General features: G+C 31.7%; 4 protein-coding genes across 4 annotated transcripts; 2 read left to right on the top strand and 2 right to left on the bottom strand.

Annotated features, from left to right (window-relative positions):
• The first annotated feature begins 3,669 nt into the window (after positions 1–3,669).
• Positions 3,670–5,644, top strand: LOC131661346 (pentatricopeptide repeat-containing protein At3g21470). Its single transcript, XM_058930859.1, has one exon. The coding sequence runs from the start codon at positions 3,870–3,872 to the stop codon at positions 5,409–5,411; it is 1,542 nt and encodes a 513-aa protein (XP_058786842.1). The 5' UTR covers positions 3,670–3,869; the 3' UTR covers positions 5,412–5,644.
• A 122-nt stretch (positions 5,645–5,766) lies between these two features.
• LOC131661347 (psbP domain-containing protein 4, chloroplastic) lies at positions 5,767–7,576 on the bottom strand. Its single transcript, XM_058930860.1, has 5 exons — positions 7,116–7,576; positions 6,816–6,919; positions 6,467–6,578; positions 6,146–6,373; positions 5,767–6,024 (listed from the first exon to the last, which is right to left on the bottom strand). The coding sequence occupies exons 1-5, from the start codon at positions 7,414–7,416 to the stop codon at positions 5,960–5,962; spliced, it is 810 nt and encodes a 269-aa protein (XP_058786843.1). The 5' UTR covers positions 7,417–7,576; the 3' UTR covers positions 5,767–5,959.
• Positions 7,577–13,652: 6,076 nt separating this feature from the next.
• Positions 13,653–21,202, bottom strand: LOC131661345 (putative transcription elongation factor SPT5 homolog 1). Its single transcript, XM_058930858.1, has 22 exons — positions 20,652–21,202; positions 19,572–19,810; positions 19,332–19,478; positions 19,097–19,255; positions 18,930–19,013; positions 18,734–18,804; positions 18,292–18,640; positions 18,000–18,155; positions 17,817–17,914; positions 17,670–17,718; positions 17,427–17,579; positions 17,207–17,350; positions 17,003–17,096; positions 16,750–16,911; positions 16,626–16,671; positions 16,448–16,542; positions 16,267–16,345; positions 15,886–15,940; positions 15,667–15,781; positions 15,427–15,570; positions 14,411–14,508; positions 13,653–13,964 (listed from the first exon to the last, which is right to left on the bottom strand). The coding sequence occupies exons 1-22, from the start codon at positions 20,974–20,976 to the stop codon at positions 13,725–13,727; spliced, it is 3,102 nt and encodes a 1,033-aa protein (XP_058786841.1). The 5' UTR covers positions 20,977–21,202; the 3' UTR covers positions 13,653–13,724.
• Positions 21,203–23,549: 2,347 nt separating this feature from the next.
• LOC131658010 (uncharacterized) lies at positions 23,550–25,859 on the top strand. The gene is made up of 4 exons (XM_058927349.1): positions 23,550–23,995; positions 25,465–25,589; positions 25,664–25,752; positions 25,839–25,859. Exons 1-4 carry the CDS (start codon positions 23,550–23,552, stop codon positions 25,857–25,859), a joined length of 681 nt encoding a protein of 226 aa, XP_058783332.1.
• Positions 25,860–26,482: the final 623 nt, after the last annotated feature.

Genomic DNA, 26,482 nt, shown 5'->3' with positions numbered 1-26,482 from the left:
ATTAGTGTATTGTAAAGACACAGGGGCATTTATGAAATGATTATGGATAAATCACACACGCACACTTAAAACCTAGAGAAGCCTCTCACTTTTTTATTAAAGCAATCAAAAAATGTTTTTGGAGCCTAGTTAGTTGATTAGGGGACTGACTGCTTGATTAAAACAATTTCTTGAACTGTATAGTCGATTAGATTATATGCCTAATTGATTAGAAGATGCATAATTGATTCCATAATCGATTATGACAGTCTATTAATGATTGATAATGGCTCTCTATCAACATTTTCTAATTTGGGCACAAATAATCGATTATTTGCACAACCTAATCGATTATTTGCACAACCTAATCGATTAGGTCATTATTTGACCCATGAATTGTTTCTAAAATCATACCATTTCTTATCCTATAAATAAATAGTCTATCTATCATTTCAAATCATCCAGAAAATGGGAAAAACCTCACTTTTCTTTTCTCTCATAGTCTCTCTAAATCATTTCTATTTTTCTCACATATTTTAGTCATAGTGCTTTGAGAACATTTTTGAGGTTAGTGAGAAATTTGTTTTGGGTGAGGACTTTATTGTTAACATACCAAGTGTAGTATTTTCTCTTGAGTAAATAATTTTTATTTATGAAGTGGTTATTTTGGTTGGGAGCTAAATCATCGTAAAATCTCTTTGTTTATCTTTGGAGGATTAGTATAAGTCTCTATTTGGTTCCTGAGCTCCACCATTGAAGAAAATCTCTCTTTTTGGTTTGTAAAGAATAAATAGTGAAAATATTCACAACGGTTCTTGAGCTCAAACTGGTCAAAAGATCTATTGGTTTGAGATCAGCATGGTTTAAAATCGCACTCAGTTTATGAGTTCAACCAGTGTAAAAGCTCATTAGGTTCGAGATCCGTCCGGTAAAAAAATTCAATTTTGTTCATGGTCAGCCCATGTAAAACCTTGATTCTGTTCGGATGATGGTCAAATCAAAACTCCATCTTAGTTTAAGATCATCCTATTCAAAATACTCTTTTAGCTTAGAGACTAACTGCCCGAAGCTCTATTTGATTGGAAGTTAGCCTCAAATTTAATGTACTTGTATATGGGGGTTCATGGGCTTAACCTTCTAAAAACTCTCAAGCAAATAGTGGATACTCTCAAGATCAAATTTTAGAGAGGAGTAGGTCATTTCTTTTAGACCGAACCTCTATAAATTCCTAGTGTCGTTCTCTATTCCTTTATCTCTTTTATTTTCCGCTTAACCTTGAATTTTTGTTGCATATTCAAACTTTTACAATAAAATGTTTTCAAATTCTTATTTCGATAATGATTTTATTTAAAATCAACTATTTTCAAACGTTTACAATTCACCCCTCTTTATGGAAGCTCTATATTGGTGTTTCCCCTTGCTTGCTTATTTACCTTTTCCCCCAACCACGATTTCCAGAGTCTTATTTTGATATTCCCATCGTCTGATGGATTTGATGGAAAGTTTGGTTTTGAACTTGCTGGAATTAACTTTGAGATGGAGATCTGCACTTTAATTGAAGGAGATTCAAATCTAATTCAGTTGAATCGGGGAATGGTAGATAATGGAAATCTTAGGAATTAGAGGTCAATTCTCATAGATGGCATGATAAGTGCCAAATTTACGTTAAATACTTTTTCACTTATTGAATTATTTCACAAGCAATTTTTACAACCACCTCCCCTCCCAATTTATATATGAAAAGTAAGAAAATGTTTGTTTAAAATTTTCTTGTATGCATTAATCAATAACATCTGAGAAGAACTGCAAAACAACAAACTAACAACTAGAAAACAGGAAAAAAGTAAAACCCTAAAGAAGCAAGGCTTGCTAGGCCCAAGCTATAGGCGCACTAGGCGCGGATAAGGCAAGGTGGCATGACCATATGCAAGTACTTCATAGTGAAGTAAGGGTTAGTGCGTTAGTCGAATGGGTGATGCGTTGGGCGAGAAAAGGCTTCCAAAAACAAGTAGAAGACATGCAAGTGTTGTTTGCTGAAGAAGAAAAGTTGGTTGGTTTGAGTGGCAGAATAGGGTAAGAGCATTGGGTGCAATGACGATGCTCCTAGTGAGAGCCTCGAATTTTTGCCTATAAATAGAAGTTTTTAATTCAGTGCAAAGAGAGTTCCAATGGATCGTAAGAGTACAAAATTGAAGTAGGTTCACTTAGGTCTACAATCGAAGAATAAGAAGGGAAGTCTGAAGGCAAAAGCGTTGCTCATGTGATAGGGCAAATACCACTTCCTAGGTCAACTTCTTTGGAATGGACAACTGTTACGCTAACCATGAGTAAGCGTAGCTAAAATATCTATTGTTGGGGTAAGATGTAGTCATTATATTCATATATTAAATAGGTCATGACATTCTATGTAAGTCTTCTCAGGTTGTAATATTAGTGACTCTTTAATCTTAATGCTTGTTTTAGCTTTGCAACATAAAAATTATTTTCATGGTGTGACCTGACATTGAAAGGTGTTTGTCATTACCTGATCCAAAATAATCATCTATTTAGTACTAAGCCTAGACATATGTATATGCCTAATATCTACATGTATCGTAGCAGGATCGGTATGGAGTCTCACTACTTTATGACTGTTGAAACTTAATGTTATACGTTGATTAATAGTCTAATATATCATCTATTAAGTAATAAAACAATCTCACAACATGTAGACCGAAATGTGATACAAAATAAGGGTAACATGTGGAAGTATTATACGTTGAATATAGAAATATATTACTGACATGTGAATGTGCATGATAAATGCGTAATGATGAAATCTACCCTCAACAAACATTCTTATTGTTAGCACTAAAATATCCAACTTTACTCTCTGTCATTAATTTTCGGTCATTATTTTCTCCGCATCCAAACAACCACAAAAACCTTTCCTATTTAGAATGATAATACACCACTAAACTGTATTTAAAATCGTCAGTCTTTATAGATGCCATAATTGTAAATCTTTTTTTTTTTTTTTTGATACTTTGGAGGGCCGAGGCCCAAAAAAAACAAAGTAAACTACAAGGGGATAACCCTAGCAACACAATCAGGATTTTGATCCTTCTTCAAAGAATTAAGCATCCAAGTAGGCGCCATTTGATAGAATTTACTCGCACCAACCAGCTTTTTACCCTCCAGAGCAAGAGTGTGAGCACAATTATTCGCCTCTCTGTAGATATGGTGAATTTCCACTTTATCAAATAACAGCATCTTCTCCCTAATATTCCTCACTAAGTTTCCCACCATTTTATTCCCACAGCTCCCGATTAGAATACAATTTGCAGCTTGTCTTGAATCAGTCTCAACTTCAATAATACGGTGACCAAGATCGAAAACCATAACTAAGCCATGATAAATACCCCACAATTCAGCCATCAAAGAGCTGCAATTACCAATGCCTTTGGCAAAGCCTCCTAGCCAAAACCCACTAGCATCACGAAGAATTCCTCCACAGCCCGCTAGACCATTACTATCTCGAGCACCATCTACATTCAGCTTCACCATAGTAGCCAAAGGAGCATGCCAATGAACCAGTACTTTCTCATGGCACTGCATCATAACATTATGCTGAACAAGCATCGCTTTGTTGTATTGATGCACTTTGTCTTCAATCACATCCTTCATCACCAGCGGTCTTTTGTAAGCTGTGTCATGAATTTCCAATGCAAACACGACGCCAACGTTTTACTCTGGAACTAGATGACGGAAAATTAACAAAACTAAACTAACTCACCAATATAAGCTTTTCCTACTATGCTTTGTTTCTAAAAGATAACTACATCACAGTTTGAATCAAATTTCCGGTAAGTATCGGACTAAGAAACTGACAGCATCCAAAGAAAAGGTAAATGAACAATGCAGCAATTCACAAAATTCGTGGAATCACAAAAACTTTCAACCCATTAAGAGCTCTTGTTCTGTACAAGCAAACTCGTCTCGAAGCAACACACGACCCTACCGTGATCCCTCAGTTACTCAAACCATGTGATTCTCTTCCCTTCCTTCATTACGTTAAATCCTTGCACGCAGAGACCATAAAAGCCGGTTCGGACACCAACGTGTTCATTGGAACCGCAATTGTTAATGCTTATTGTAAATGCGGTGTTGTTTGGGATGCACGCAAACTGTTTGATGTTATGCCTGAAAGAAATGTTGTGACTTGGAATGCAATGATTGGTGGGTACTTCGGAAACGGCGACACTGAATCTGCTTCACTTGCGTTTGAGGAAATGCCGGGGAAATCGAGGGTCAGTTGGAGGCAGATGGTTGCTGGGTTTGCGAGAAATGGTGATACTGTAAGGGCGAGGAGATTGTTTGATGAGGTTCCGAATGAGTTTAAGGATGTGGTGATGTGGAGTGTAATGGTTGATGGGTATGTTAAGAATGGAGAGATGGAGGATGCTAGAGAGGTGTTTGAGTTGATGCCTGAAAGGAATTGTTTTGCTTGGTCATCTATGGTTTGTGGGTATTGCAAGAAGGGTAGTATCGCGGAGGCTGAGGATGTTTTTCGAAGGGTTCCGGTTCGGAATTTGGAGATTTGGAATTCTATGATTGGTGGCTATGTACAGAATGGATTTGGAGAGAAAGCGTTGGAGGCTTTTGGGGAAATGAGAGGTGAAGGGTTTGAGCCAGATGAGTTTACTGTTGTTAGTGTTTTATCTGCTTGTGCTCAGCTTGGGGACTTGGATGCTGGCAAAGAAATTCACCGCATGATAGAATGTAAAGGAATAGGTGTGAACCAGTTTATTTTGAGTGGATTGGTTGACATGTATGCGAAATGTGGGGACTTGGTTCATGCAAAGATGGTATTTGATAGTTGTAATGACAGGAATGTTGTATGCTGGAATGCTATGATTTCGGGTTTTGCCGTCAATGGAAAATGCAAGGAGGTTCTTGAGTATTTGTGCAAGATGGAGGAGTCAAATATAAGGCCTGATACTGTCACGTTTACCAGTGTGCTCTCAGCCTGTGCTCATGGAGGTTTGGTTAGTGAAGCACTGGAAGTAATATCTAAAATGGAGGCATTTGGAATTGAAATGAACATCTGGCACTATGGATGCATGGTTGATCTCTTGGGCAGAGCAGGGAGGTTAAAGGAGGCATATGAGTTAATAAAAAGAATGCATTTGAAACCTAATGAAAATATTTTGGGGGCAATGATTGGTGCTTGTTGGATTCATTCAGATATGAAAATGGCAGAACAAACTATTAAGATGATTGGTACAGACTCTTCTACATGTGCTCATTCTCAAGATGTGATTCTGTCGAATATTTATGCAGGTTCAGAAAAATGGGAAAAGGCTGAAATGATAAGGGCGAACATGATTGATAAAGGGTCTGAAAAGATACCAGGGTGTAGTTCAATCATCGTTAGCAACTCCGTTAGTTAATCTCCATTAGTTAATCTGTTATTCAGCTGAGGCCAAGGAGCTGTGTTGTTATGGGTAAAAACTGTGCTATGAAGAAGCTACATATGAAGTGTTGAAAACCAATGAAGGTTAACACAATGGACAGTAAGGTAGGAAAGCAAGTCTACTGAGACCTGTGGCAATTCCCTTTGACTTAATAGAAAAAATCCCCCTTCCTTTAAATTGTTGAAAAGTTTATATAACAAGGCTTCTTAATTATCACTGAGTTTTTACGATCAAGCCTGAAATATTAGCATTTTACGAATACTTAGCAGGTTGAAAAGCAACAACCAAGATTGGTCTAAACTTCATAACAGATTATTTAGTGGACTAAGCATTATAATGTAACAAAATTGTTTGGTATATTGATTGTACATAGACTCTACAGATTTGATCTCTTGATTTATAGAAATCCCAGAAATCCCAATCGGGCAAAAGTAGTGATGAATTTCTGTGTAACAGTATACTATTCTACAGATGCAGAAAATTGCATACATGCAGGTAAGCTTTTGATTCATTGAAAAATCCAATTATACAACTCGAAAAGATTCAGATATCTTCTTCAAATCATTGTAGTGTCTCTTCCACTGAAGGCCTGCAATTAATTCAACATTATATAATCTTCTATTAATTATCGTAACCTTTATATATAATTTATTTATGAGTGTTCAGATTTGATGTCGCAAAACCACTTAGAAGAGAATAAGTAAACATACCATTACCGGTTACACCAAACAAGTATAAGCGGTTGCCAGCAGCAGTGGCAGTAATGAAAATATGAGGAGGCTCTAGCTCAAACTGATAGTAAGTTCTTCCTTCATGCTCTGCTACACTTGAACTAAGAACCTTCCCTTCTACATTTTCTCCAATCATTTCTGGACCGAATGCATTGATCACTTTGTCTGGAGGTCCAATTTTTTCTATTGTAGCATTATCACCAAGATCTGCATAGTAAAAAAATTGTTATAATCTAAAACAATTTTTCATATTTTTTCTGTTTCACTTTCAGTTATATTCTCCTTATCAGGCAAACTCACCGTCGGAGAATCTTAGAACAGGAGCAACAATAACAAACAGACGTCCTTCCTTAGAGCTGACAAATCTCAAGTCTATCTCTGTGCCACCTAGATCCGCTATCGATACGGGTACCTGTAAAGCAGATGTATGCACTTTAAGTTTACAAATAGCAAACAGGCATAAGAACAAGAAAACATGTACAATGTACTCTAGATGATCAAATTTGTGAAAAAAAACTCCTCCGATTAATAAAGAAGAATCGTTATTTCACAAGCTCTTCCAAACTTGTCCAGTCCAAGTTCTAAATATTTTTGGGCCGGCTGAGACATGACTCAGAAATATTTATAGGATTAGTTCATAAATCGTCACCTCTTCCCATTCTTGACGCACAGAAAAGGTGTATGGAATAATAGGACTCCATCCAACACCATGTCCTCCTGACTTCTCATCTGGCCTGCGATATGTCCTCCAACCTGTCTGGTCAAAAACTCAACCATATCATTCCATTTTCACCTCAAATCCATCAAAACAACTAAACAGATGGAATTCAGATTTGAAAACATGCAAAAACCACAAAGTTCAGAATTAACATCAAGTCTACAAATGGAACCATCAACACAAGTCCACAATAGGAAAATTTTAATCTTTGATGAGGCAAAGTTAACAAACCTTCTTTATCTGGCTCAGACAGACCAGGAATTCTCCCTGCCAGAAGACCTTGTTTAACCACAGCCAAACTCACTCCTGGGAAACCCAACAAGGAAATTCCAGAACCCAAAACTGTTCTTCTGTTCACCAACAAAGATGTTGTGCATTGATCACTCTCTTCATTGATTGAAAAACTGTCTTTTGAGACTGAAGCAGGTACAGTTCTTGAAATTTCATTTTTCATGGAAGAGGGTTGGAAATACATTTGCTGCGGGTTTCTCCTCCATGAAAGCAGAGTGGTTGTGGACAAGGCTGTTGCCATGTCCAGGAAGATTGATGAAGTGCTTATTAAGAAAATATAATTAGGTGATCTTAGAGAACAAGATTTCAGAGTAAAAACTAGTGGGAAGATTAACGTGGAAACGGAGGTACAAAGGCTAAGGTTACCTAGTACTGTATAAGACTTTTGTGGACTTGATGGTGCCACTGTGTGAGATATGTGAAAATGCTATTTCTGCTTCAACAACACGTGTCAGTATAAGTGGTGATATTTAATCCTTCAGATGTTTTTTAAATAATTTTTTTGGTCTGATTTTAGTACATTAGATGGATAATAATAGATAACTCGTGAATGCATGCATTACCCAATTAAATAAACTTGTTTTTGCAAGCTCAATTTCACGTGATAACTCTCCAAATGAATAATAATTTGAATTTGGTCAGTTAGGTATGGAAGAGCAAGAGTCAAAAAAGTTGCACCCTAGCAATTTGTAATATATTTTGAGTGTAAAAAGGGGAGATTAACCGAATTAGTCCTAAGAGCATCTCCAATGGTGCAACCCATTTTTGGGTTCTTTATGGGTCCCACTAGCCACATCATCTTAAAATAATATTTATAATTTTTATTTTAATTGTATAATTCTAAAAAGTTATTATTGGGCCCACAACTTTACCTCATAAACTAATTTGATTGGGTACCACAATTTTTTCATAGTTGCATTGCAATGCAATGGTACTATGATGTGGCATGTCTAGGTGGAGAACTTATTAGAAAGAACTACCATTGGAGATGGTCTAATGGATTGGCCTTGAATAGGCCCTGTATATCAATGTTTAATCGGACTCATTAAATTCAATAAAGAATGAATATAAAAGGCAATAGGTTTTGACAATTTCTTTCTACACCCCTATGAGATGAGACCCCTGCTGTAAACTCTAAAATATTCTTAAATTTCAGAAATGCATCTTCGAAGATTTCAATGTAATATACAACAACTAACGCAACACTAATGTAATATTTGTCCATAGTATAACGGTTAACACTTTCATTTTGAAAAAAATAATATTATATTATATTAAAGATATGTTACTCATACATTATATTATACATCTATACCTAATTTACTGTTCATAAACACCATGAACAGGGACATGAAAAGTGGTAGTGAATACTAGTACATGAATACTGGTAACGTAAAATTGGTTAATTGAATATAAAATATTGGTTAATATGATTTATTGTTTGGTTAATAACGTGCCAGATATTAAAAATAAATTTTTAATAATAAAACAAAGTTGATTAATAACATATAAAACGTTGATTAATAAAGTGATGAAGTTGATTAATAAATGCTTAGATATTATAAATAATTTAATAGTAAAATAAAGTTGGTTAATAAAATATAAAATATTAGTTAATATAGTGATGAAGTTGGTTAATAAACACTCGAATATTAAAAATAATTTTTAGTATTAAATTAAAGTTGATTAATGAACTCTAAAATGTTAATTGATGAAATGATGAAGTTAATTAATCACACCATTTTGTTTTCCTTAATTGAAAAAAATTTAATTTTTTGATTTTTTAATAAAAAATAACAAAAACATTATTTACTGTATTGGTAAACAGTAAATAAATACGGTGTAGTGAATATGTTAGATGTAAATAAAAGTAGCATTTTTCATTACATTATTATATCTTTGTTATATTATTAATATTAAACAATCTCAACCGTTGTTTATGTTATAAAATATTAATAAAATATTATCAATGCCTCAAACTACCTATCATAGATTTAATTGGTAACACTTTCATTTCGAAAAAAAAAAGTATTATATTATTATATCATTGTTATATTAATATTTAACAATCTCAACTTTTATGTTATAAAATATTTTCAATGCCTCAAACTACCTATCATTAACCTATCTATTAAAATTAAACTAAATTATAATTATAGTCCCTCTATTTTTGTATTTTCACCATTTTAATCCCCCTATTTTGTTTGAGAATTTCTTTCTTCACCTCTCTATGGGGCTGATCCCCAGCGAAAACTCCTAAATATCCCTACTTCGGAAATGCATTTCCGAAATATTTTTTTTTAAAATTTTTACAGAATTCGGAAATGCATTTCCGAAATCCCATTTTTTGGATTTCGGAAGTACACTTCCGAAAAAAAGCAGAAGTTTTGAAGTATAGAATTATTTTGAAATTGTGGTTTAAAATTAAGATCTTCAAAGATTTATACTATTTATTAGTTAATAAAGACAAATATATTATTTTAATTATAGGGAACAACCGTTTCAAATTTTGGACCGATGAAATAAAACATCTTATAAATGGAATAAGTACATTCCTTTTAGAATAAAAAAAGATATGTTAATAATTTTGGAAATTTGTTATATTGAATTAATAATGATACACAAAATTAGAATAAATTTATTTTATTTGAATGACCCAAAAACTGCCATATTCAGTTTATTTTATTTCTCTCAATTAATAATTTGTTTTCATTTTGATACTTTGTTTCTTTATTCTTTTGAATCTATCAACTATTATTTTTAGTATATTAAAAAAATTATAAACTTTGATTCCTCTAAATTATTTGCTACTATTTTAATTTAATTTTTTTTTTCAAAGTTTCACGTGGTGCACTTGTGTATTTCAAATGACTTTTTTATGACATTTCATTAATACAAATTTAAATTATTATTAGTTTAATAATTTTCCTATTTAATTTTTAAATTTTATTAATTTATTTATAAATTTGAATTAAGTTTTAATTGTTAAAATTAAAATTTTAATTGTATTTTTTTATAAATTTTATTACTTTTAGATATTTTATAATTAACGTAATAACTTTTAGATAATCTCAATAATTTAGTTAAATAGTTACAATTTTACAAATAATTTATTTAATAATTCAACTATTTACTTTCTAAATAGTTAATAATAGTTAAAAAATAAATTAATAAAGATTAAAGTTATAAATAATTAAATTAGTAAAATAATAATATTTTAAAGTTTTATCAATGGTATATAAAGTACTCATGATACTTGTATATTCAATATATTAAAATATATATATATATATATATATATATATATATATATATATATATATATATATATATATATATATATATATATATATATATATATATATATATATATATATATATATATATATATATATGTGTGGGAGCGTATTCGGTGAGAACTGATATTTATTGTGAGAAACGAGAACTAATGATATTAACCTTCTGATTTAATTAACGCTTCAGATTTCTTTATTCCATATAAAGAGCATCTTACAGAATTTTTTTCATTAGACTTAATATTTAAAAATTCCATAAATAGAGAATCTAATCATATTATTTTTTATTTATTATATTAATATTTTGTATTAATAAAGACTAATATTTTTCTTATGTTAATATTTGGTATAAATAAAGACTAATATTTTTTTTCTATTTAAAAAATTAAATAAATAATAAATTTTTAGTTTGCCAATATCAAATAAACACCATAATTAACATATTATTATTAGAATAGTAAAATTTATTTAAAATGCTGGTAACTTAAAAATATGTAAAAGTAAATTTTTTCAATTTGCTAGTAAATAAATCAACTCAATTAAAATATAGGTGATGATTTTAAATTCTTATCAAATTAATATATATGTAATAAATCAATAATTTTTTTCTTATGGTAAACGGTCACAATAGTTGAAGATAAAAAATAAAACATTTATTAACTTGAAAATAAATAAATCAACAAAATTAAAATATATGTAATCATTTAAACTTTTTAATATTTTAATTCAAATAAAAATATAAACAATAAATTAATAATATATTTTTATTTAAAATGGTTACAATAGTAAAACATTCAAAAATAAAAAGTTGCTTTTATTTATAGTAGATTTATTTATACTTGAAAATTATAGATTAATATATTAGAACGTTATACCTTTTTTTTCATCAAAATAAATTATAGATTAATATATTTATAAGTATGTAATGAATAAAATTACACTAAGTCTAAAGCTAAATTAAAGACTATGTATATAGATTATTCAAAAATAAACCGTGAATAGAATTGTATCTATTTGAATGTATAAAATAAATATATTATAAATAATTTGGAATGTTCATTTAATTAAAAACACAATATTGATTTACCTCTATATATTCATTTGATTAAAAATATTAAAAATATGGGAGCGTATCACATTCTTTAATATTTTATGATTCTGAATATTTTAGACTTAATAATATTTTTCTGGAGTTTTTGTAGTCTTCAAAAATATTTATAGTTTAGATCATTTTTATTTTAGTTAAAAAATTTAAATAGATTTAAATTACATTTTATACTCATATCCTAACTAAATTTAAAATATTTTTATAACAAATATTTTATATTCATATTTTAACTAAATATTAAATATGTTTATGATAAAGAAATTTATAATATTTAAATAACGATGTAATTATTGCAATAAAATTATTTTCAGTAAGAATTTTTTTATGGAATGTTTACAAATTAAGTTTAATAGAAAACAATTCAATAAGATGCTCTTAATATGGATCATAGAAAGAGAAACCAATCCAGTCCATTAAAATCAACAAAATCAAAATTTAATGGTCGAGATTCATTGTTCTCATTTCTCATAATAACCAAGTATTCTCACCTGAGTCGTCCCCTATATATATATATATATATATATATATATATATATATATATATATATATATATATATATATATATATATATATATATATATATATATATATATATATATATATATATTTTGATTAATTTATATGTTCTAATGATTATTTAATGACATATCATTGATAAAATATATATTAAAAAAATAAATAAAGATTAAAAAATAAACAATTAAATTAAGAGAATAATAATATTTTAAAGTTTTATCAAAATGAAAAGAATTAATATTTGAAAAGAAAAGATTGAATAATTATTTTTACTAATTAAAGTTTTTTGTATAGAATTAAAGTACCAAAATGAAAAGAATTAGTAATTGGCAGACATAAATATAATTGAATACAGCAGTTTATTTTCTTCAATTTTAGTTAAATTAAAGAATAAAATTAATATTTATATGGATAATTATACTAGAGATTCACTTGAATTTTATTTCTATTCACTTAACAAAGTACTATTTACATTTACTACTATAATTTCTATCAAATTGATTTTATATGAAATAAAAAGTTTCTTTTAATTTTTTTAAAATATTCTCATTGTTTTTTTAATTTTATTAAAATTAATTTCTAGTCTATTCAATTAAAATAAAGTATCAAATAATTTATTTGTAAATAAAGTAATAGTGCATAAAAAATTGTTGAAAAAATTTAATTATAAATAATAACTACAAAATATTATTATTATTATTATATTTTAATAATAATGATATATATTTAATAATATCTTTTAATTAATACAATTAATTATACTATTAATTGTATTGATTCTCCTTTATTTTAATTATTTAATAATTATTGAATTTTTTCAGAAATGTATAAGATCAAAAATTTGGAATAAACACCTTTGTTTTGGTGTTTTCGGAAGTGCACTTCCGAAATCAACTTTTTTTTAAAAAAAAAAATAATTTCGAAGATGCATTTCCAAAATATAGGGGCACTCTGGAAATTTTGCCAAAGATGACCAAGAAAGTTAGGGGGTCAATAAAAAAATTTCCTTTTGTTTTTAAATACTTTTAATCCTTCATCCTCACTTTGTTATCCTTTGGCTTAAAATAACGCTTATGTGTCCTATTTTAAAATACATTTTTTTTATCCTCCATCCTATTTTAAAAACTGACACAAATATTTTGTTAAGCTAAAATGGATAAAAACAATATACTTAGACTAAAATCGTAAAAACACAAAAAATAAGGAGACCTTAACCTTAAAATTATTTACATAATTTAGCCTAAAAATTATTTACGTGTACCTAGTACTAGTAAATACAATTTGCAATCTTATACACACTAATCCCAAATTAACATTGATTGAAATAAGTGACATTTTTACTAGAAGTGTTGTTGTGATCAGTTGTAATTTGTTAACACGTAAATTATGATTGTCAATTACTAAAATAACAAAAGTTTTAATACTTAATTTCAACTCTGGGAGGCTCTTATTCATGAGACTCCAATTTCTAGTTAGGAGTGAGGAATGTTTAGGACTGAACCAGATTAGACTCCAATTTGTAGTTTATAGAATATTGAGCGAGAAAGTAAGGAATGTTTTCGTTAAATACTCCTTCGTACTATATAGCATTGATGTTAAATAATTGCTCTACAAGAAAGATATCATGGTTAAGCTAATTTTGCCAAAATAACCAAGTCTAAAATCTTCACATCCAATGTATCATCTACTTTAACAATGCCATCAGTGCCATCCACACCGATCAACTTGCCAGTGGAACCACGCAATGCCCCTGCCATTATCTTTATTTTATCGGATTTTCTTGGAATTACAGCCTCCATTTCACCGGGAAGGGCCGTTAATGTTTCACCATTTCCGCTAGACCCAAGAGCTACCTTATAAGAACCATCCTGAAGAAAATAATGCTCGTGTCAAAGCTAATGCTGGAAACCCAAACAAATGAAAAGAATAATAACCAGAAAAGATAGTTTCATGCATTAACAAAAAATAGTACTCTAAAGATGTGAGGGTTTTGATAACAAAGGAGACTGAGTCACAATTATGGTTTGATAATCATGATGATGACGACAAAACAACTAAGCACTAATCCGATTTGTTATTTATGTATGATGGTGATGGTTTGTTATTTATGTATAACTTAACTTTAATCTTATTTGCCATTTCCAACACAACTCCTGATTCTAATAACAAGCAAGCACAAGAATAACCGAGAAAATAAAAAACCAAACCTCAACAGATAATCTAAAACTATATTTAACATAAGATTAAAATATTTTCCATATCATGTAATGAAAAGCCAAAACATGTAAAAAAAAAAGCTTCTAGATCAACATACCGGAAGAACTTCTTTTATAACTCCAACAGATTCTTCTCCAGCCCTGTGTACATTGACCAAGATGTCTGGCATAAGCCAAGGCCCTTCATTGTCCCCACCTACAACAAAATTAAACATTGACAAATGCATGTGGAAGAAATAACATGCCATTTTAAATCTTTGCTGATAAATTGACGGTCCAATCGACTAACCAAAATGATTCAAGAAATAGAACCAAGAATAAGTTGGGTAAATGCAAGGAGGATAATCTCCACATTACAGCACAAAATCACAAATTATCACGACATCTAAAACAATAATGGTGGGCAATAGGACCATATAGTGTTTTTACTGAAAACCACCCTGATATGTTAACTTCTTCCGTCCCATTTTGTGTGTATCACATTAACAAAAGAAAAATGTCCCAAAATAAATGCCACTTTATGTTTTCAAAGTAACTTATTATTAAATTATACTCCTTTATACATTCATGACAATCATTAACACCCAATTGTTGATAAAGATAATTTGGTAAAATTGTTAGACTCTTGTATATTTACAGCTTTTTTAATCTATTTGAATTAACCTAAAGTGATAGCCAATGTGAGACAAGCGAAACGGTGTTGATAAATAGGGGTTTTATTTTGAACAAATCATTATTTTCCTGCAATATGCTATTTAGTACAAAATATTTTTTAGTACAAAATATTTTCAAATAACAGTCATAGCATTGTTAATTAGCAGAATGTGAACAAAAGGCTATTTCATAGCATTGTTACTTAGCAGAATGTGAACAAAAGGCTATTTCCTGCAATCCGCAGTTCATAATACTGGAAGGGGTAGAAGATATTAATAGGAAGAGATATAATGTTTAAGCTAGAATATCCACTGCACTGTAGAACATATTTGGCTGGCACCTGAATTTAAGTAAAACAAAGAAACATACAAGTGGCCATCCAAATACATGTGCAGAGTACTAACCATTTTCATATTTTGATCATGCTAAATCTGAAGGTTGATGAAATACAGAAGCTTACCTAATACTGGAGACATCATGTCTAGACCACCAGTTCCGGGAGTCATAGGCTGTCCTCCAGGGGTTCCAGGAAGATAAGACGCAGAATTTGGTGTCATAGGCTGCCCACCTGGTGTTGATGGTAAATACGGGCTAGGAGCATTCACTGCAATACAATCCCAATCCATCCAAATAGAATTACTATTAAAAACTAAAGCCTAATATTCTAATGATTTCACAGGGAAAAAAGAAGCAGTATTACCGTAGGCAGAACTGTCCCGTGGGGTTCCGGCCTCACTATAATTGCCACCGGGAGTATTAGCCCAACCAGCACCAGGAGTTGGGGCTTCATATGGTCGGGAAGGAGGGCTTCCTGGCTGAAAAGATTAAACAGAAGGAAAAAACAATAAAATAAAGATCAGCATGGTTCCACAAATGAATTACAGTAGCAGATTGTCTGAAGTTAGCTAATGCTCCTGACCTGGTACTGTGGACTGGCTCCCCAAGAGCCTGGATTTCCATCTTCCCAGTTATCCCTGAATTTATTTTACCATTAGAATTCATAAACAAGATACACTTTGCCACTAATAAGATGAGGGTGCAGTCTGTATACTGAGCCAAAGTGCATTTAGATATTAACTACTGATTCTTTACAACCCTCTTGTTTAATAGCTTGAACTTAGAATGCTGGTATATATTAAAAAGTTGGGTAGCTGATCTTATTGTCTTTAACCTTTACTGGTACAAGAAAACTCTTGAAAAAAGTCCTCAGCAATCAGCATATAAAACAGAAGGAAAAACTAGGAGGAGTAATCATGGCACATATCAAGAGCTCAGAAGGAAGTATGATGTTAGAACAAACCTAGCAGGACTCATTGGTGCATAAGGATTCCAAGCACGATCACGCATAGGTGTCCTCATTCCATCGTGAATTGGAGTTGCTGCAAATAGAAATACATTTAACAAATATTAGCAGTTTATAGGACACTCAAATAAAAATAGAAAGCACAGTCCTAGAACTAGAAATATAAAATCAATCATACCTCCGGGATCTCTCATCGGAGTCATATATGGATGCAAAGGAGTTCGAGATGGATGCATTGGGGTTTCACTTCCCATCCCATATCGAGATGTTTCACTGGAAGAACACAAGACTTGTGATTGATTATTTTCCAATACACACAAGAAAGAAACCACAAATTTTATGTAGATATAACTTACCGTTGTGGGGTAACAGCCACATTGTCAGTTATATGATTGCGATCAACTGCAAATAACCAAGTCAGTGACCAAGTGAATACAAAGATGCAGGCAGATCAGGTGTTTACCAAATTACAAGACTTACCCGTTACAACCTTCATCTGGGACTCCAATTCAACCCGAACGGATGTTCCTTTAACTTCTATAACACGCCCGCGATAACCTTTATATGAACCCATGCGTACTTTAACAGTTGCACCAGTCAAACCATCATGCCCCCTTCCACCACCCCTATGCCTCCCTCCAGCTTTACCACATCCATATAAAGTAACATTAAACAACTTTATTGAAAAAGCATATTACAATAACAGTTTGATCATGGAAAAATTTAAACATACAGTCAGACGGATGACCTCCTCGAGAAAACCTCTTTGGGGACTGTGGAATGCGAGGTGGATTTTTAAGACCGGAGAATCTTCCATACGCATCACCCTGAAGTGGAAGCAAATAAAGTAAGCAAAACATCACATTGATGACGGAGTTTAAAATTCATAAAAAAAATTGGAAAAAAAATGAAGAATCAAAACAGGAAAAATGGATACATTTCTATCTCCGTTGGAACGGGAACCTCCCACAACTACACATGAGTGGGCCTTAACACATATAAAGCCCGCATGTTCAAGATGATGGCGATCAAAGATGAACAAGATTCCTCTGTATATATGCTCCACAGGACCTTGTTTGCCCTAACAAAAAGAAAGTGTCAAATCTGAAATATCAACTTCCATGAAAACAAAATCTAGCCAACAGTCAGAAACTCACTCTGCAGGGACCATCAACTATCTTCACAACATCTTTTGATGATATTGTATTTTTAAACCTATCCTGCACATTTATTTTCTTTTCTATCTTACACTTGATCTCTCTTAATTTAACAAGCACAACTTCAGGTCTGTCAGGAACCCCCTTAAGAACCTAACAAAGGCAAACGACAGTAAGATAATGCCAAAAAATCTAAACTTTAACTGAGAAAGTCTTGAACTTTTGATTCGTTAAGATACTAACCTGAAATGCCTCACTCTCTACACGGATTATCACACCAAAACTCAAATTACTGCACCAGGTTAAGTTAGAAGTAAGAAAAGTTTGAGCCACAACACAAGGGGGTAAAATGTGCTTCGGCTTTATCACAGGCATAAGAAAGATGCTTACTCTAGCAATACAAGATCACGAAGTTCATAGTCCCCAATTCTAGTCACACCAGTGGTTACTTCCGAACTCTCTACAACATCATCTGCAAACACACGGATCTGAAGAGAGAACATTTATTGTCATTTCCGCACTAAATGTAAGTAGAAATTCAGAAGTCTTTCAATCAAAGACCATAACACTCACATGCTCCTTTGTGGTATCAGATATTAAGATCAGAACATGCTGCTCCACCTTTACAACCATGCCAGTCGCACCCTCTTGAGCACCAGAAACAACTTTAACATGGTTTCCAGGTTCAAAATATTTAACAAGTTCCTTTTCATTTACTGCAAGAGTTTTCTAAGCAAATGGAGAGAGAGAAAAAACTAGATAATTAGATCATCATTTAAGCAATTTATCACTAATCATCAACATGCAAAACTGGCGGACTATACAATGAAAAAAAAAAACAAGTCAAATATCAATTCATACTTACAGGAAGACCCTTTATTTCTGGCCTTATATGAACATTGTCCTCATCCACTTTTTCCACCCATCCCTTCAAATTCTTTAAATCACCCTTGACAACAATAACAGCATCACCCTTCATGAAATGTCCTTTCTTTCTGTTTGCAAACAGAGTTGACAAACTGGCTACATCTCCATTCTCGCCTGGTTTACGGAACTTTTCAAGCTCGTCAAACGTAGGATTGATGTTCTGGGCACTGAGGGATTTAATAGATACAGTTTTGTATAAGAACCCATCTTTGAACATCATGCCACCAATGGCTTCAAACCGTTCCCCATAGGCATCACGCCTATGCTCCACACGGATATGCAGTTCCCTGATATAAAGCTTAAACTATGTCAGACCAGGAACCGAAAAGATTCATAGAGAGTAGAAACATATTAACAAAAGCTATGATAATCAACATTACCTAGCTTCATCAACATTCATAAAACGAGGAGGGGGAACAAATGCCTTCTTTTTCACAACCTCTCTACCTTCCTGCATGGTAAATAAATTTTGCACAGAAAATAGAGACTGGAGTTATTTCACTTTACAAAGAAGTTAAAACATTCAACAAATATAAAACATGCATTCTTCAAGACAAAAAAAAAATAATTTCATACCAACTTGTTTGCTAGAGCCTGTAAGTCTATTCTCGGAATTAGTTTCACAGTAACCCTCTGTCGCACATTATCAACATCCACAACCTGTTGAAGAAATATAAAATAGGTGACAAATTAGAGAGCAGGTGGGAGATAGGATCCTAAATTTTCCAGAATACGGTGCATACTTTGGCAAGGTCCCCCTTGTAAGTGCCTATCTTCATTCTAACCCATGTATCTCTAGCAAGATCAATAGCTTTGCTTTCAACTGATAGCACATCGGTCATTTCTCTTATTGGGACAAGTGTTATTTTTTGTCCAAATATATTTCGAAGACCTTTGCAAGCCTGAAACACATGTAAAAAAGTTTACAATTTTGTACATGAACTATGTGTGATAAACAATAGCTATTTCGCATGATACCTCTCTAACATGAGCTTCTTTATCTGCTTCCACATATATATAGTTTTTGAGATGATCAAGCGCAATAGCTGATCTAATTTGCAATTCAGATCCCTTATCTATGTACTTTTGCATGAGGCAAACAGCTGTTTCACGCTCGCGGCCAATCTGAGGAACATAAACCAACGGATGAGACATACTCTTGTATCCTTAGCAGTAGTCGGAATAAATAAAACAACAAAAACTACACGAGGATCATACCGCACATTTGACCATCCACAGCTTTGGGTCTCTCACAGACGGCAAAAGTGCTTGTTGTTCTACATCGGTAGTTTCTTCTTCATATTCTGCCATCCGATGCTTACCATATCTCTCTTGAATGCTCCTTGCCACTGCTTCAAGATCTTCATGGTCTTCTTGGTGGGGTGGCAGTCTGTGCCGGGGCCTCCCTCTATTATCGTCTTCCTCTGGCAGATCATTGTCAGGCTGAACAATGAAATCTGCATGATTAGATGGTTATCAGCTTATCAACATGGATATGAGACGCACTTTATATGATATAGCTTAGGGCCTGAGTTGAACAATGCCTTAAAAATGTCCAACATTGAGCAAAACAGTAGAAACACAGGAAATCCAATCCTTTCCCAGCATTGTAAAAAAATATACATGTATATCATACAAGGTACTGAACATAAACGGCTTAAATCAATCTATATATTATGAACTAGTGTATCACAAAATATACGGCTAAAGTTACTAGATATTATTTCAGTTCATAGACATAATATACTATATTCAGAGGACAAAATATTGTATAGCCTCGTATCGAAAACTCTAATGGGGTAACAAACATTCAGAAGACAGTATGGATGAGAATTACCAGTGCAATAAGATATCCCTTGATCTATCATAGTTTTCAGTCATGACGTAAAAACTACAATCTAAACAGGATGCGAGTAACCAGGAGAGTTTACCCATAATATACATGATCAGATCCTAAGAAAATGCTTTAAAATCACATTCATTTAATTGATTTTCTGACTACAACACAAATGCTTATTTTGATAATCCTATTTTTTTTAAACTTAAAGTAACTCTATAAACTGAAATCAATATAACTGCAACAAAACACCGATAATAACAACTGCACCTACTTATCAACAATGATGAATTTCAATCTCATGAGAACTCCAGTCACAAATTATCCTCAAATCTCATACATCATAGTTTCAACCCTAATTCAATACTAACTTCCCTCTAATCTAAGCTCAACTGAAATGGATGAAATAAAAAAAATTTTAAAAAAATAAAAGTAAAAAGCTACGAAGTAAAAAAACGAACCGTCTTCTCCTTCTTCTTCCTCCTCTTCATCATCCGTATCAACCTCAGCCTCCTCGTCAAAGAAATTCGAAGCAGAAACCTTCTTATACTGCCGCTTGCGGCTAGCTTTTCCACCTCCATCGTAATCATCATCTCCATCGTCATCTTCCTCCTCGTCTTCATCAACCTCATCCGCATCATCATCGATGTAACTAGATCTCCTCCGCTTCTTTCCACCGCCTCTATCCTCCTCTTCCTCATCCGCCTCCTCTTCATCGAAATCGACGCCCTGCTCTTCGTAATCCTCGTCGTCTTCGTCGTCACGGTCCATTCCTCTATGACTCATTGCAAACCCTAATTTCGTGATGTGAAAGTGCTTGTGCGAGTAAAATACTCAGATACGAGTGGTTTAAAAGGGTAAAATGAAGAGAAGAAAACCGTAAAACGGTGATTTGGGTTCTCTGTTACAGAGGTTCTGCTTGCCCTAGAATTTCAACAATGAGGACTTTCGTTCCCGATTGAATTTGCTACACTGTTTGTATGATTTATTCTCGAAAAATATTATTTAAAAAAATCGGTTATTTGCCTTTTTTATAATTTACGATACTAATCTTTAAAAAGATTAATATTTAAACATGGATATTCTATCTTCTATCTTTTATCACAAACAAAAGCAAGAGAGTGGGAGATTAATGGATTTTTCTTTTTTAATTAATAATTAATAATAAATAATAAAGACTGGAAGTTTATTAATTAAGGCCCATATCCAACTTTGATGGATCCATACTTCCCAATTAAACCTATACCCCCAACCCAAGTCACTTCAACTTTATAAATAATTTTACTTTTCAAACACATAACTCTATAAATGACTAATTATCCGAATAATCCAAAGAAAAAAATTTATTTTCAGTTTTTTTGCATTTTAATTTTTTTGGTTTGAATGTTTAAATACCTCATTATATATTCATGTTTGAATATTCAGCTGAAAGTTTTATTGTTAAAATCAAGTCGAAAATATAGACAAATAGAAACTTTCAAATGATTTTAGAAAAAAAATATTTTATTTTTAAATGAGATTTTTACTGTTTTAAATGTAGTTTTGTTTTATGAGAGTTAGGATAAAGGGATGAGAAATTAGGATATTAGTTCAGATCACATTTATTCTAGAGTCTTTATACATGTGTTGTCACTCAATAAAGCTATTGGAGCAAAGGAAAAGATACTTGTTTTTTTGCACCATGATATGATTGAGCATCATAATGATCGCCATTATGAGCATTTTGAACATCATTTCAAGGATCATTATAAAGACACTAATGTTTAGTAGATGCGTGATGGGGAGCATCACCATAAAGACGAGAAAGATCAGAATGAGCAAGAGCTTCTTGTATTTTTTAGAAGACTTTATGATATTTGTGAAAAATATAATAATATTATTTTGAATGTACTTGATATGCAATGTAGGGATGTCAATTTGGACCTGTTAATGGGGATCCCCGCGGGGAACGCCCCGTTCGGGGTCCAAAGATGGGGAATTTTCCCCCGTGGGGGGCGGGGATGGGGAGAAAAATTCCCCCGAGAGCATTTCGGGGACGGGGACGGGGAATACATCCCCCGCCCCGCCTATTATTTTAATATAATTAATTTAATATATATTTTAGATTAGGTTTTTTAGTCATTTCCTTTATGTTTATTTATAAAAATAAATAAATATTCATGTATTTATTAAGAGAGAGAAATGTAAATACTAGACCCTAGAAAAGTTGAAGCGTTTCATTTTCTTCTGCCAGACATTTAGAGTCTCGGACGTTAGACTCCTTTTTTTCTTCTCCAGTCAAATCTCCATTCATCCTCCTCTTCCAATTCCATCTTCTCTGCTAGTGCTGCCAGGGCTTACCACCGTCCATCATCTCCTCTATTTGGTGTGCTTCCATTATTCACAGCTCTTACAATTTCATCAATAAGGTTTGATTTTCATAAATTTATTCATGTAATTATTTATAGGAAAAAATAGATTATTTCTCTTTGATTCTCATAAATTTGTTTATATTATTGTTTATAGAAAAAAGTAGATTGTTTCTCCTTGATTCTCATAAACCTGTTCATGTAATTGCTTATAGGAAAAGTTGATTATTTTGATTAACGTTAAATTAAATTGTTTAGAAATTTTAGAGTTATCAAATCATTTGCATATTAAAAAAATATAAAATAATAAAAAAATTACTCATTTTTATCTCCTTTTAAATATTTTTGTGTTCATTTTTTAACTATACTATGCATATGTAATTAAAATAATGTCGTCAGTTTTTCCTTAAAAAATATTAAAATATACTTTTCCTATTTTTTATTAATATATCACACTATAATTTAATTTTTTATATTAATAAAAAAATATTACTTTTTTAATGAATAAATATATCATGCTATCACCCATAAAAAAAACCAAATATCTTATATTTCTAATTATTAATGAAATAATAACATATAAACAATAATATATCATGCTATCACCCATAAAAAAAATCATATATCTTATATTTCTAATTATAAGACCAAAGCCATTAAGTGAAATAATAACATATAACTTTTTACACGAGTAAATATATCATGTATATACGTAAATAAATGTATTATCAATGTATATAATTAATTAATATATGTTATTATTTCTAATTGAAAAGTTACAGTAAATAAGGCATAACATATTTAGAAATATACTTCATATATTTAGAAATATGTGTAATGCATCATATATTTAGAAATATAAGATTTTTCTTATTAATTATTTTTTGTGTGAATTTCATGTATTTACTATTTCATTTATTTATTATTTTTTCATATATTTATTATTTTTGTTCTACTTCCATGTAGCCTTTTAAAATTTGTGTTTGTGTATGTCAGGTTTTTGGTAAAAGAATGGTTGGTGAAGTTCAATCATCTAATAGTCCTAATGTTGCTTTGGAAGGGAATGAAGTTCCTATAGAAAGTAATGGAGTTTCACTCACACAAGAAGTTCAATCTACTCCAAATGAAATAAATATAGAAAATCAAGATCCTGAAGCTCCTGTTGAACCCACTACAAGTCCTAACAAAAGGGGATTAAAATCAGATGCTTGGCCCTATTTTAAAAGGCAAAAAATAGGAGGTCTTTGGAAGGCTATATGCAAATCTTGTGATAAGAAAATTGGTGGTGATACAAAAAATGGTACTAAACATTTACTTGATCATATTAGCATATGTCCAAAACGCACAGAGAGAGGTCCAAAACAAGCCATGCTTAAAGTGACAGAAAAAAAATCTGGAAACAGACATGAATCATTTGTGGTTGGAAATTATACATTTAATCAAGATGTTTCTAGGAATGAACCCGCGAAAATGATTATATTGCATGAATATCCCATCATGATGGTTAACCATATTGGTTTTAGAAATTATAGTCATTCTCTTCAACCTTTGTTCAAGATAGTTTCTCGCAACACCATGAAGAATGATATAATGAAGTTGTATGAAAGTGAGAAGTCAAAGCAAATGAAAATACTTGCAAAGAATAAAAGCCGCATTGCAATAACTACTGATATGTGGACTGCTAGCAACCAGAACAAAGGATATATGTCTGTTACAGCTCATTACATTGATGAAAATTGGATTTTGCAGAAACGAATCATCAGGTAACTTCTCCCTTCCATTTACGTTATTATTATAGTATAGTTATTTTATGTGATATTTATTATAATTTATTTTTAGGTTCATTTATGTCCCTACGCCACATACTGCTGAGGTCATTTGTGATTTTTTGGTAGATTGTTTGATGGATTGGAATATTGATAGAAAATTGTCAACATTAACCGTTGATAATTGTAGCACCAATGATGCTCTGATGCGCCCACATATTAAACTTGATAGTGAAAGATGGCATGCAAACAATTTCTAGTTCAATTTAAAAGATTAGGGAAAGTGTCGGTTTTTGGGTAGCAACACCAAAGGGGGAGGAGAAATTTAAAGAAACTTGTAATCAGTTGAACATGACTTATGAAAAGAAGCTTGCACAAGATTGTAGAATAAGATGGAACTCTACTTATTTAATGCTTGCTTCTGCATTGCCTTACGAACAAGTTTTTAAACGTTTAAAACAACGCCGTGATTCCCAATATAAGTGTGCACCAAGTGAAGAAGATTGGAAAATGGCAAGAGACATTTGTGACAAGTTGAAATTGTTTTTTAGTGTCACTGAGTTGTTCTCGGGTACTAAGTATCCAACATCAAACATTTATTTTCCCAAAGTTTGTCAAATAAGATTAGCTTTAAGAAAGTGGGAAGATTCTTCTAGTGATACTATACAAAGTATGGCAAGAAGTATGATAGTGAAGTTTGACAAATATTGGAGTTTGATTAATGGGGTGATGGCAATAGGGGCTGTTTTGGATCCTAGATATAAAATAACTTTGTTGAATTACTTCTTCCCACTTATGTATGGGAATAATGCTCCCAAAGAATTGGAAAAGGTAATACAAATGTGTGAAGATTTAGTTGAAGAATATCAACCAAATAATGATATGGTTCCTACAAGTAGTGAAGTTGGTGCATCAACATTGGTAGATGACATTGATGTCACAAGTCAAGATTGGAAGAAGGCTTAATCGGAATATGTGATGGAAAATACTTCAACTACAAATGTCAAGTCAGAATTTACTTCCTACTTGGAAGATGGTGTCTTGCTTGATAAACAAAAAAAAGAAAATTTTGACATCTTAGGATGGTGGAAACAAAATGGTTTGAAATTTCCAACTTTGCAAAAGATTGCAAGGGACTTTTTAGCAATTCCTATCTCTATCGTTGCTTCAGAGTCCGCCTTTAGTACTAGTGGTCGTGTTTTAAGTCAACAACGTAGTAGGTTGAAGGAAGACACTTTAGAGGCTTTGATGTGCACTCAAGATTGGATCCGAAAAGATATAAAAGGTAATATATTTTTATCTTTTACAAGATTAATTGAAAAGGATTTTTAAATTTTAATTTAGCTATTTGTTTCTTAGGTTACTCAAAAACGTTGACTCAATTCGAATGTGTGGATGAAGATATGGATGATGATGATGATGATGATGATGATGATGATGATAATAAGGTAATTTACATATTAGTGTTGATTACCTTTTAGTTTTTAAAGTATTTTTTAAGTAAATATAATTATTGATTGTTTACTTTTCGTAGGAAAAAGAAAGTCATATCTAATTGTGGAATGAGGAAGAAGACCTTGCAAGGAGAAGTTGGAAAGAGAGACATGATTGATCATTACTTGTTTGGATATTTTGCTTAATATTTTAGTTTATTTATATGTAACTTTGTTTTAAGTATTTTGATATTTCTACTTTACGTGTGTTATCAATTGAGCAAATAGAGATATATTGACTTTTAGCTTTTCAAGCATACTCATGATGCTAAATTTTACAATTACCCCTTATTAGTTTTGATGAAGTATAGTTTTTTAAGCATAATTATGTTGTTGGATTTTTTTAGTTGTTTAGGCATATTGTTACTTTAAAAAGTATTATAATTCATGTTGTTGAATTTTATAGCATTTTATAGAAATTTATAAAAAAATATTATTATTTTGTGTTCCATTAGTATTTTTAATAAAAAAATAATAAATGTCAAATACTAGTATTTTTTAATAACAGAATAAATATGTGAATTCTTTGTGCTTTTTATTTTTATAGAAAATATAAACATTTTAAAAAAATAAAATATTAATGAATAAATGTAGGATCTACGGGGATCCCCGCGGGGAACGGGGATCCGCGGGGAACGGGGATGGGGATAGAAATTCCCCCGTGACGGGGATCGGGGACGGGGAC

This window comes from Vicia villosa, linkage group LG3, assembly GCF_029867415.1.
Source record: "Vicia villosa cultivar HV-30 ecotype Madison, WI linkage group LG3, Vvil1.0, whole genome shotgun sequence".
NCBI lineage: Eukaryota > Viridiplantae > Streptophyta > Magnoliopsida > Fabales > Fabaceae > Vicia > Vicia villosa.
The sequence above is the reverse complement of the archived record's forward strand: the minus strand, read 5'-3'. Positions and strand labels throughout refer to the sequence as shown.

Excerpts from the sequence above, each read along its gene's own strand:
- LOC131661347 (XM_058930860.1), bottom strand. The coding sequence starts at position 7,416 with ATGGCAACAGCCTTGTCCACAACCACTCTGCTTTCATGGAGGAGAAAC. Across the intron at positions 6,920-7,115 it reads GTCTGAGCCAGATAAAGAAG|GTTGGAGGACATATCGCAGG; the intron begins GTTTGTTAACTT and ends TTGACCAGACAG. Across the intron at positions 6,579-6,815 it reads TGCGTCAAGAATGGGAAGAG|GTACCCGTATCGATAGCGGA; the intron begins GTGACGATTTAT and ends TCTGCTTTACAG.
- LOC131658010 (XM_058927349.1), top strand. The coding sequence starts at position 23,550 with ATGGTTGGTGAAGTTCAATCATCTAATAGTCCTAATGTTGCTTTGGAA. Across the intron at positions 23,996-25,464 it reads AATCAAGATGTTTCTAGGAA|CGTTGCTTCAGAGTCCGCCT; the intron begins TGAACCCGCGAA and ends TCCTATCTCTAT. Across the intron at positions 25,753-25,838 it reads ATGATGATGATGATAATAAG|GAAAAAGAAAGTCATATCTA; the intron begins GTAATTTACATA and ends TACTTTTCGTAG.
- LOC131661345 (XM_058930858.1), bottom strand. The coding sequence starts at position 20,976 with ATGAGTCATAGAGGAATGGACCGTGACGACGAAGACGACGAGGATTAC. Across the intron at positions 18,641-18,733 it reads ATGAATGTTGATGAAGCTAG|GGAACTGCATATCCGTGTGG; the intron begins GTAATGTTGATT and ends GCTTTATATCAG. Across the intron at positions 15,571-15,666 it reads ACGGGACAGTTCTGCCTACG|TGAATGCTCCTAGCCCGTAT; the intron begins GTAATACTGCTT and ends ATTGTATTGCAG.
- LOC131661346 (XM_058930859.1), top strand. The coding sequence starts at position 3,870 with ATGAACAATGCAGCAATTCACAAAATTCGTGGAATCACAAAAACTTTC.